General features: G+C 48.1%; 1 protein-coding gene across 1 annotated transcript in view; it reads right to left on the minus strand.

Moving 5' to 3' along the window:
- Positions 1-299: 299 nt before the first annotated feature.
- The window catches only part of LOC107110747 (torsin-1A-like), a 12732-nt gene continuing 564 nt past the window's right edge, over positions 300-12467 (minus strand). Inside the window, exons 2-5 of the mRNA XM_015411553.1 lie at positions 10624-10889; positions 6894-7069; positions 6527-6654; positions 300-1817 (exon numbers count right to left, since the gene is read on the minus strand). Of these exons, the coding sequence (XP_015267039.1) occupies positions 1573-1817; positions 6527-6654; positions 6894-7069; positions 10624-10889 (815 nt within the window). The 3' untranslated portion in view covers positions 300-1572. The remainder of the gene's footprint in view (positions 1818-6526; positions 6655-6893; positions 7070-10623; positions 10890-12467) is intronic.

Raw genomic sequence — 12467 nt, forward strand, 5'->3', positions numbered from 1 at the left:
CATCCGGAGAGCTTTCTGGAAGATGATAAAAGCGGTGGTTGATCTGTAATGCCACGTCGTACCTCCAGCAGAGCAACCCCTGAAACACTTTCCCTCTTTAGCTGGCTCTTTTTTAAACTGTCCCATCCCTGGGGAAGGGCTAGGGTTGCCAACTGCAAGGTGGCACCTGGAGATCTCTGGCTATTACAATTGATCTACCAAGATCCGTTCCCCCGGGGAAAACGGCTGCTGTGGAGGGTGGACTCGATGGCACGATGCCCTGCTGAGGTCCCTCCCCCCTCCCCAGACCCTGTCCTGCCTCAACCCCTAAAATCTCCAGGTATATTCCAACCCACAGCTGGCAATCCTGGGCAAGGCCCATCTGCCAGGCAGCCTTATGGAAAGATCCCGCGTGGGTTTGCTGCTTGGGGCGGCCCCCAGCCCCGCCAGACTGTTGCCACCAACTGGAAAAGAAGTGCAAATCCTCCCCAAATCGCTCCAAGTTCTCCTAAAAGTCATCCAGCTCCCCCACCCCCCTGCCCCTATTTCTCTCGAGCAGGAAACACGAGGCAGACATGAACCACACCCAGCAACGGCCAGCCTGGAATCCCACAGGAGAGGAGGCCACGACTTCCATTAGCCCCCTCTGATCCATTACAGAGGGAAAGTCTTCACAATCCGTGCTTGAAATGCTAGTGGAATGTAATCGCTTGGCTTCGTTATTAAAATCCTCAAGCAGGATTCTGTGGTTTTAAAGTGGGGGTTTTAAGTATTCCAGCTCCAGGAACTGGATCTGAAGAGAAGCCCCTGCCTGCCTGCCTCCCACAGGGCCACTGTGCGCGGCAAAGGATTCTGGAAGAGTCATCCCAGTTCAGATTAGGGTCCTGGCTAGGTCTCCCTGCTGCATTAAGCAAGGGATGCATTCCAGAAAGCATCCAGGAGTTTCGTCACCTGTACACCGGAGGCAGGGGGCTCAAGATTGCCAGTAGTGGGCATTCTACATGCTTGTGTGCATTCTGCTAGCAAGGGGCTCCTGATGTGTGCTTTGATCAAACCCAAAGGGACTCCCCAGCCATTCTGCAGCAGCTTGGAATCTACTGGTCCATTACTGCGGATGGTTACTGTGTTCAAATATTGGTCCAACGTCCGGTTTCAAATAAAAACACCCCACGGGTCTAATAAGCTGAAGAACACCGCCTTCATTTCTTGAGAAGAATGACACCATTCTTGTTTTAAGCCACCAGGACAGAATGCCTCTGCTTCCTCATAGCTGGATGCCCAATCATAATGAGGCAGCAGCCTAGCGGGCCAGTGACTGCTCTAATAAAGCAACAGTCCAAACGGCTTCACAGGATACAGGCACAGCTAAGACAATGCTCAGGAATGTGTGGATGAGACACAGACCGTTCTTGAGGCCACAAGGCTGAGGTTATTTTGGAATCAGGGTCCTGCTCTTTCTCCCCCTGCTCAAAATAAGAATGAACATTATTGTCTATTTTCATTATTTTAAACCCTTTTTAAACAGTGGGGGGAAATCCTTCAAATTCTGTGATTGGGCTCATTTTCTTCATTGAGGACGAGATCATAAAAATATCACAGGTAAAAATCCAACTTTGTGTACACAGTTTTGCATCCTTTATCGGAATAGATCCTCTCCTCCTTTGGGAAGTAGGTCATCTCATCCGCTACCTGGGTCACAATTTCCTCATCCACCTCGTAGCCCCGAGACTCAAGTTCAACCCTGACACACATTTTCACGTGCTTGTACTCCAGGGGAAGGAAAGGGATGAAGTAATCGATGAGGTTTCTGTCTATCAGGCTGCTGTGCCAAAAGCCACCTATTGAAAAAGAAGAGTTGGGAAGGAGAAAAGATGGTACTTGGTGAGACACCCTTGTGTTTGAGAAAGCAGCTGCTTGAACAACAGAAAGCCATGAAACGGGGGCTATTTTAAAATATTTATACCCCACCTTTCCTCTTGGCTCAAGGAAGCTTACATTAGATTAAGGTAAAGGTTCCCTTGCTCGAAAGCCAGTCGAATCCGACTCTAGGGTTGCGGTGCTCATCTGTTTCTAAGCCGAAGAGCCAGCGCTGTCCGAAGACATTTCCGTGGTCATGTGGCCGGCATGACTAAACACCAAGGTGCACGGAATGCTGTTACCTTCCCACCGAAGTGGTACCTATTTATCTACTTGCAATTTCTTGCTTTTGAACTGCTAGGTTGGCAGGAGCTGGAACTAGAGATGGGAGCTCACTCAGTCATGCAGCACACTCGGGTCTCGAACTGCTGAACTACCGACCTTCCACAGCCTGCAGTTCAGCGTCTTAACCACTTGAGCCACCGCAGCTCCTTACATTAGATTAAAACCGAGTAAATGAGAACCGCCAAATAGCCTTCCCCCAAAGATGCCTGCTCATAGCCCCTCAAAGGCACTAGCAAAAAAAAGAAGGCTTGAGATGCCTCTTCTAAGATAGTTGCGGAGGGTAGCCAGCCATGCTGGTCTGGAGTACAACAACGTATCTGAGTGAAGGGAGCTTTGACTCTCAAAGGCTATACCCCCACAATCTTGTCGGTCTCTAAGCTGCTACTGAATTCAAAGCTAGTTGAACGCCTGCTGAAGACAACCAACAAGGTGGTTATTATAAGTTTTATGTTCACTGGTTTTAATCAGTAGATCTGCTCCAGGGAGAAGACGTAGCTTAGTCCACGCTTTGCATGCAGAAGGTCCCAGGGGAGGGTTGAGCAGTATGTACTCCAGAACCTCTGCTGGAAGTATACATGTCTGCTGGGAAACCTCCCAACAGTAAACACCTTGCAGTGCATGATGGAAGCCTTGTTATCTCTCAGGCTGTTCGGTGTCAACGAACCACGCAGCCAGCCAGTGCTCAGGAGGCAGAAGCAGAGACCCCAATATACCCAAGCCACTGGATCGAATTCCGTTAAGACCTCCGGCAGGGGCCCTGCCTTGTGTCCCCCCAGCTCTCAAGGTGAGGCAAGTGGGCACTGGAGCCTTTTCTGCAGGGGTACCCTAGCCTCCAGAACTCCAACCCCAGCAGCTGTCATGGTCTGATCCCTCCCTCCTCCCCAGAACTCAGGATGCTGAACTCCGTTTTTACCCTTCTCCATTTTAACCTCCCAAACAACCTGGCATTTGTAGCAGAGTGGGGATTTGAACCTGGGTCTCCACAGTCCAGCACTCCAACCGTGGCACCCAACTGGGTCTAACAACAGATGTTTGCCTGGTTCTCAGCCCTGCCTGACTTTGGGCATCAGGTACAACTTTGCTTTCCCCCAAACACTTTGGATTTCTCTCTCTCTCGCCTCTTGTCTGACTACCCTTTAGTTTCTTCTGTTGCTTTAACGCATGGGGATGGAGGGGGGGGGGAGAAATACTTTACTTTGGAGGGTCACACGGCTATATACAGGCTTTTTGGAGACCATTTAAAGCAGGGGGCCAGTATTCCCTCTAAGCTGAGTTAGTGTGAACTAGCTCACAGTTTTTTAGCCTCCAGCTCACACATTTTTGTCTTAGCTCAGGAAGGATGGCTCCAGAGCAAACTAACTTATGCAGTAGTCAACTTTAATGCCAGTGGCTCACAAAGTAGAAATTTTGCTCACAAGACTCCACAGCTTAGAGGGAGCATTGCAGGGGTCCCCAGTCTTTTTGAGCCTATGGGCACCCTTGGAGTTTGGATACGGGGTGGTGGGCATAACCACAAAATGGATATCACGGGAGGGGGAGCCAACTACAAAATGGCCACTGCAGGAGGCAGAGCCACACCCAGAGGAGGCCCAAGTACAGGGATTAAGAGAAGTAATTTTAAACAACATACTGGGGAAAGAGGTGTGCGAGAGAGAATGAAACCAACACCGCTTTGGCAGCCGCTACCAGAAACAATGTTATTTTAATCAGCACAGCCAATCCTATCTCCAGGGGCCAATAAGAAGCCCTACCGGGCAAGAGGCCCACCCACTTTCTAAAAACGCTTGGCAGGCACCACGAAAGGTGCCAGTGGGTGGTCACCACCGTGTCGATCCCTGATTTAAAGACTTTGTCCTACCAGCTGCATTTCACTGCTGCTCCTTTTGTTGCTGGTTTAACCGTTGTTGTTTTTTTGAATAAAATACAGAAATAGAATCATTAGATTTTTATCCTGCTGTTTCTCAAGGAGTTTTGGAGGAACATACCACCCCGCAGTCAGTATACATTCCAATCCCAAAGAAGGGCAATGCCAAGGAATGTTCAAACTATCGCACAATTGCACTCATATCACACGCTAGCAAGGTCATGCTCAAGATCCTATAAGCTAGGCTTCAACAGTACATGGATAGAGAACTGCCAGAAGTACAAGCTGGGTTTCGAAGAGGTAGAGGAACTAGAGATCAAATTGCCAACATTCGCTGGATTATGGAGAAAGCAAGAGAGTACCAGAAAAACATCTACTTCTGTTTCATTGACTATGCTAAAGCTTTTGACTGTGTGGATCACAACAAACTATGGCAGGTCCTTAAAGAGATGGGAGTAACAGACCACCTCACATGTCTCTTGAGAAACCTGTATAAGGGCCAAGAAGCAACAGTTAGAACCGGATATGGAACAACTGATTGGTTTAGCATAGGAAAAGGAGTACGACAAGGATGTATATTGTCACCTTGCTTATTTAATATATATGCAGAGTACATCATGCGAAATGCTGGCCTGGATGAATCACAAGCCAGAATTAAGATTGCTGGGGAAAAGATCAACAACCTCAGATATGCAGACGATACCACTCTAATGGCAGAAAGTGTAGAGGACCTAAAGAGTCTCCTGTTCAGAGTAAAAGAGGAGAGCGCAAAACTGGGCTTGAAGCTCAACATCAAAAAAACTAAGATCATGGCATCCGGCCCCATCACTCCTTGGCAAATAGAAGGGGAAGTTGTGGAAGTGGTGACAGACTTCACGTTCCTGGGATCCCAGATCACCGCAGACTGTGACAGCAGCCATGAAATTAAAAGACACCTGCTCCTTGGGAGGAAAGCGATGGCAAACCTAAACAGCATGATAAAAAGTAGAGACATCTCCCTGCCAACAAAAGTCCGCATGGTCAAAGCAATGGTATTCCCAGTAGTCATGTATGGCTGCGAGAGTTGGACTATAAGGAAGGCCGAGCGCCAAAGAATAGATTCTTTTGAACTATGGTGCTGGAGAAGACTCTTGAGAGTCCCTTGGACTGCAAGAAGATCAAATCAGTCAATCCTAAAAGAAACCAACCCTGACTGTTCCCTGGAAGGCCAGATAATGAAACTGAAGCTCAAATACTTTGGCCACCAAATGAGAAGGGAGCACTCACTGGAGAAGACCCTGATGCTGGGAAAGATTGAAGGTCAAAGAAGACGGGGATGGCAAAGGATGAGATTGTTGGACAGTGTCATCAACGCAACGAACATGAAATTGAGCCAACTTCAGAGGACAGCGGAAGACAGGAGGGCCTGGCGGGAGCTGGTCCATGGGGTCGCGAAGAGTCGGACTCGACTGCGACTGAACAACAACAACAACACCCCTGCAGGAGGCAGGGCCCCTCCAGGAGATCTTCACTGAATTCTATCCAGGGGCTTGGGTACGGGAGTCAGTAAGGTGAAGAGGGGGGCAAGTGGCCCAAGATCTCACCCAATAAGCTTCGAGGAGGAAGAGCAGAGGCTGAACTCGGGCCCTATCCCACACGCTGACCTTTGCAATGTGAGGCCTCTAAAGCTGTATTGCTTTATGGGCACTATCAGAGGCCATCTTAGCACCCTGTATAAGATACATTAAATTTCGATAAATCGGGATTCTGCCTGCATGTATTTTCCCTATATCTCTATCACTAAGAGAGCTAGGGACTTGCTTCTTTTCTGAAAGCTGAAAACAGGAACCCACTGAGAGAATGCAGGGGAGAGATCCCTGCAGGACTTCCACGGCTGTGACCTCAGGCAAGGGACAGCTTCCCAGCATCCAGAGTAGTGAGAGGGGAGAAGAAAGAAATCAAGATCAGTCTTTTATTCAAGGGGGGGGGGGGGCGCAAGGATGCAATCATGGACATGCTTGCTTGGCAGTAAATTCTACTGACTGCCTGTCAAATAAGCACGCATGACATACTACTTTCTGAGCCTTCACACATTTAGTAAAGGTAAAGGTTTCCCTTGCTCGAAAGCCAGTCGAATCCGACTCTAGGGTTGCGGTGCTCATCTCCATTTCCAAGCCGAAGAGCCAGCGCTGTCCGAAGACGTTTCCGTGGTCATGTGGCCAGCATGACTAAACGCCAAGGCGCACGGAACGCTGTGACCTTCCCGCCGAAGCGGTCCCTATTTATCTACTTGCAATTTCTTGCTTTCGAACTGCTAGGTTGGCAGGAGCTGGGGCCAGAGACGGGAGCTCACTCCGTCATGCGGCACACTCGGGTCTCGAACTGCTGAACTACCGACCTTCCAGCCTGCAGTTCAGCGTCTTAACCACTGAGCCACCGCAGCCGCCGCACATGGACCAGGAGCACATCCTTGCTATCGTGACTGAAGCTGGTGTAACTCACTGTTTTTGTTATTGAAGACGGACACGGACACCGAAGGCTCCAGGTCTTGCAGTCCCAGCTCCTCCCGTCTCTTTCCACTCCTCCAAAAGTCCAGTGCCACTTCGGTTATTTTTTCAGCCCCAGCATTGCTGGAAAAAGAAGAATAGTCAACAGGCTTTTTTTTTTTTTTTTTTACAGGAACGTCATGCTTGGAGTCCTACAAGATCTCAAAGCAAAGCTTAGTAAAGTCCCAAGCATTTGGTGAGCCTAGGCTCAGAGGCTCCATGCTGACTCCCGGAACTCTGAGCTAAGTCTCCAGGCCTCCTCAGGACTGCAGCAGAGAGGTCCGATGCCACCCCCCAAGTGTGGAAATACTTTCCCAGCTCACCTGAGGAAGATGAAGATGGCTTTCCGATAAGACACACCATCCAGCTGCTCGTAATAGTCCAGGAAAGGTTTGATGGAGTCAATGAGTCCGGCGTGCATTTTATCCATCTCATCAAAGACGAAGATCGACCTCGCGCAGGCACTCACGTTGCCCCTAACCCACATCTGCAGCTGGTCCTAAAAGGCAGAGGGAGGATTCTAAACATTCCATCTGTCCTTCCCATCCGTCAAGATCCACGATGCACAAAGACATACTTAAACAGTATCAAAAATAACAAAAAGCATAGAATGCAAAAAGACCAGGCAGGGCAGATAACAATTATCCGTCATCCCAAGTGCCCTCTGAAACAGCAGAGCCTTAACTTGCTGACTAGACGGCATGCAGGAGAGCACTGGCCATATGTCCTTGGGAAGAGTGTTTAGGTGAACAGAGGAGCAGCCACGCTGGGCCAGGCCGACCGGCCATCTAGTCCACATCCTGGTCCACACTGTGGCCTGCCTGATGCCCCTGAAAGGCCCACAAGCAGGCCACGAAAACCTGCTTTTGTCCGTCCTGAATCTAGTGCCTGCTGAATTCACTGGGTATCCCCACGTTCTACTGTTTTGGAAGAGGGGATTCTCTCTGGCAACTTTCTGTACCCCATGCATAACATGCGAAGCGCCCTCAGGCCCTTGGGCCTTTCCTTGTAATGCAGGTGGTCCATCCACTTAACTGGTTGGTTGCCATTTCCTGCACTGCCAAAGAGCCCCTGCCTCACATAGCTACCCACTACAGAATGCAGCAGAGGAGGAGCCGTAGGCACACAGGGGAGAGAACAGGCCTTCAGGCCCTCTGGCCCAAAGCTCTTTATGCCTCTAAAGATCAAAACCAGCACTTTGAACTGGACCTACGTGACTGTTTGTGCAGCCCGCTCTGAGTGACACCCACTCTGGATAGCAGTACTGAAACAACAGATAATGTGGCTGCTGGTAACATCGCTTCTACGTACAATACAAAAACAAATCAGTTTTGCACCATTATATCTGAGATATAATTCATTTGATGCAAAAATGAGCTCCAGCTGGATTGTCAACTGTCGGGTTCGTGGATCTTCTTATATCCCTCACAAATTAATTGAAATATGACCATGTTGAGTGCTAAAACCACCTTCGGTCACACCAGAGACACGAAGGCTCATGACGGCTTTGTCGATGTCATACAGGGAAAGCAGGGTCTACTGAACATGTTCTGCTGCCTTGCCCGTTCCATAATGACATCCGACATCAGTATATTGCTCCAATTCTGTCAGCTTCAAAGCCTTATATGGCCTGGGACCAGTGTTCCTCCTAAGCTGAGTTAGTGTGAACTGGCTCACAGTTTTTTAGTCTCCGGTTCACACACTTTTGTCTTAGCTCAGGAAGAGTCGCTCCAGAGCAAACTAATTTATGCAGTAGCCAAATAACCTGCTCACAATTCTAATGCCAGTAGCTCACGAAGTGGAATTTTTGCTCACAGGACTCCACAGCTTAGAGGGAGTATTGCCTGAGACCAATATATCTAAGGGACCGCCTCTTCTCGTATATGCCTCAAAGAGCTTTACGCTCTAATAATCAACATCTCCTGGTGATCCCTGGCCCAAGAGACATCTGTTTAGCCTCGGCCAGGGCCAGGCCCTTTCCCGCCCTGGCCCCCACCTGGTGGAATAGGCTCCCCGTCGAGATCAGGGCCCTGCGGGATCTTACTCAGTTCCGCGGGGCCTGTAAGACAGAGCTCTTCCGCCAGGCTTTTGGTTGAGGCAGCGGGCGTCCACGTATGGCCTCCCCGAGGTTGCTGTCTCCTACCTCCTGGCCACCCATCTGCCAGCAACCGGCCATAACAATCAGTATGAATGGGCTGGAATTTGCACCGGCAGCTATAACTACTGATTTTAAATGTTTATAATGTAATGTTTTGTTGTGTTTTAAACCTTATTGTATTATTTGAGATGATGTGACCCACCCTGAGCCCGCTTACGGGATGGGTGGGATACAAATATGGAAAGGGGGGGAAAACTTTACCAAGAAGCTCTGAAGAACTTTATGTCTCTCTCCTCCTTGCAGACTCAGCCCAGGAGTTGCCAAATTCTGCCTACGGGCGTGTGGGATTTGCAAGTGGCTGACTGAGTCCCAATAACTTTGCTTGTCTGTCAGAAGGGGGTATTCTCTTCTCTGTCCTCCCCCCCCTTAATCTGCGCTCATTGTGCTTCCCTCACTGCATGCGTTCTCTTTTTTATTATTGCTGACTCTCCGGAGCAGATTTTGTATCGAAATAAGATCTAACTTGAACTCTCTTCCTATTCCTCCCCCAGTACTCCTGGCAGTTTGGGGGCAGAAAATTTTAAGTCTGGCACATTTTGCCCCTTTTAGGTGTCAAGTTTGTTCCTCAAAACCTGTTAGATATCTTTGGCTAGAAAATCTTGCAATCTGCAAATAAATTAGTTGCAAAGTAACTGATGATAAACTTGTTTTCTGGCTGTGAGCCTCAAGATGTTCCCCTTCAGAACGTGGAAGGTTTGGAGTTGATGCAGTTACTATGAGGGAGGTACACATAACCAGTGTTCCCTCTAAGCTGAGTTAGTGTGAGCTAGCTCAGTTTTTTGGCCTCTAGCTCACACATTGTTGTCTCAGCTCAGGAAGGATGGCTCCAGAGCAAACTCTCTCACTCACAACTTTAATACCAGTAGCTCACAAAGTAGAAGTTTTGCTCACAAGACTTCACAGCTTAGAGGGAGCATTGCACATAACATCAGGTTCATGGACAGGAGGTTCTTATTTCGTGGGTAGGAGTACACTGGAACTTTGCAGTCATATATTCAGGAAATAAAAGTTTTGCTCCTATACTGTACTGCTGGAAGCCAGTTTCAAGAAGTAAAACTGTATCAGTTAAGGAAGTATATCTTTTCATAGTGACAGAGACTTCCTGCTCCAGGATGAATTTCATGTTCCATGTTAGAAGTCAGCACTTCAAAAGCAAAGCTTAGAATCACAAATTGACACAGAGGTGCAATACTCTCTGACTTTGCTCTATGTATTTTTAAGAAGACGATCATATTTTTCATCCTCTTTGTATCTGTGGATACTAAGAATTCATGCTTTTTAAACAACATCAGTCCAATTTTTCTAATTTTATTATGAACCTGCAGAATTCAGTACTCTAGTTTAGGAGCTGCAAATGGTTAAAGCTGTTTTGCTACAAACTAATACCTGATACAGCCACACTTCAAACTTAATTCACTATCATTTCTCATCACACAAGCAAAATAAACTCCTTAAGGCATATTTTTAATCATCATTTGATCTGTCCCAGTCTGCCAAGGAACCTCTTCACACATCTGCTACAGAACATCTGCATCTCTCAAGACATTCTGCTGTTAACCTAAAAGTCATCAATATTCAACAAAGAAACTTCAAAGGCAAACTCCAATGTGAAATTTGATCAATTTTAAACATATCAGAAGAGGTAATTGTATTTATCTAAATTTGGATAAAGGCTCTCTCTCCAAAGAACAGGTGCACAATTAAGATTGTTTTCACAGCAAATCCTGGCCGAATGAAGCCAGCCTAAACAGACTTCTGTGTATGCAGTTAGTGATCTTTTCATTGAGCTTGTGAGGAACATGAGAGTTCCCTCAAAACCACTTTGAAAACTATTGTAATAAAACAGTTCATATCTTCCAACTGCACCCGTTAATGTTTCAGTGATGTCCCATTACCTTGTATTGGGTGATGTTTTGCCGGTGAGGAAAATGCAAAGTGGAGACGAAGTGATGGACATATCTGCTGTTGAGGCCTCCTTCGTAGATGCTCTCTGCAATGATCTTGCTGACAAAGTTCTTGCCCGTGCCCGTCCAACCATGCAAGGAGAGGGTCAGAGGCTTCTTTGGATTTGCGTTGTTCAAAAAGCCAGTGACGGCTTTCACAACCACCTTTTTCACCAGGTGCTGTCCAAAGAGCTTCCTGTCCAACTCCTGCTCAAGCACTAGAAAGGAAGAACAGCAGCAATCTGCTCAATGGGAATTCTACATAGATGCCTTTTATGTTTTCAGACTGCCATTTTTAGAGGGCCCCGTGCCCATCTCAAACCATAGGTATCAAGCCATTACTTGAAACTATGTCAGAAACTCCAAAGGTGCCCACTGGCTTAAGAAGGCTGGAGATCCCTGCTCTAAATGAACCCCTCATGCATTTCTCCCCTCCCCACACCGATCCCTCCACGACCAGTAGCACCCCAAATTTAAAACTTGTCATTTCTCCTAAATGTAAGCTACAGTCACAGAACTATCTATGTACACAAAAGTTAGTTGCATTGCATCACCCTACAGCATGACTCGAACCTACGATGCAGCTCGTAAATCCACAGGGCCTGTAAACATGAAGACTAATTGTCAATGGCTGGGTCTCAGGGGACTCTGCCCCAGTGTTGCTCCCTTCGGTTTCCTCCCTCATAAGCAAATAGCTGCCACCCACTCCTATAAAAGAAAGGAAAACTCTGTTCTTGGAAACAGAATTGTGGTAAGGATCACTGCAGAGTGGCTCAGCCGACACTGACAAGTACCTCTACCAGGGGCGGGGGTGAGAGAGCCTTCAACCAAAGCATTCCTCAAAACATGCCACCTTCTACTGTGGCATAAGCATGACGCATCTTTGAGGGAATAAAAGCCATCTACTTTCCAGGAGAGCATAATCACTGCTAATGTGAAAGAAACTAGTCACCCCTTACTGCACATCCACCCCTCAGAGAAACCTCACACAAGCTCCTATTTTGCAGGAGCCCTTCCCTTGGGTCCTTATCCTCCAGGAGCCCTTCACAAGTTACAGTGAATACCCATATAGTCTTTGGACTGGGTGCACTACTAGATCTTTGTTTCTTCACTGAGTTATTCTCGCACTACATTCAGGGCCATGTCGGGTTCACCCAAAGGGTGATTAACACATGGAACTCACTGCCACAGGAGGTGGCAGCGGCTACAAGCGTGGACAGCTTCAAGAGGTAACTGGATAAACATATGGAGCAGAGGTCCATCAGTGGCTATTAGCCACAAGGTATAGATAGGAACTCTCAGGCTGGGGCAGGTGATGCTCTGTGTTCTTGGTGCTTGGGGTGGTGGGGGCAACCGTGGGAGGGCTTCCAGTGTCCTGGCCCCACTGCTGGACCTCCTGATGGCCCCTGGTATTTTTGGCCACTGTGTGACACAGAGTGTTGGACTGGATGGGCCATTAGCCTGATCCAACATTGGCTTCTCTTATGGTCTTATCAGCCAAGGTGTACTGAAAAGGCCACTTCTATCCAGGTACTTGTCCTTGATTTCGTGAATACACACTGGTCTTTCTTATGAAGAGACGCAAACATGTACAGCATCCCCCCCGCCCCCCAATGTACATGCATTCACTGTTATGTGCAAACAGAGCTAGAGGAGCCATCTCACCACGCCCCCTCCTGCCACCCTATCCCACTGTACGCACACCACATATGCTGCTTACAGGTAACTGCTGCAACTGTTGTCAGCTTCTGGGTGGGAAACACTTGGAAATTTGGGGGGAAGCCTGAGCGGGGGGG

Source organism: Gekko japonicus, unplaced genomic scaffold (assembly GCF_001447785.1).
Source record: "Gekko japonicus isolate JY-2015 unplaced genomic scaffold, Gekko_japonicus_V1.1 scaffold463, whole genome shotgun sequence".
Taxonomy (NCBI): Eukaryota; Metazoa; Chordata; class Lepidosauria; order Squamata; family Gekkonidae; genus Gekko; species Gekko japonicus.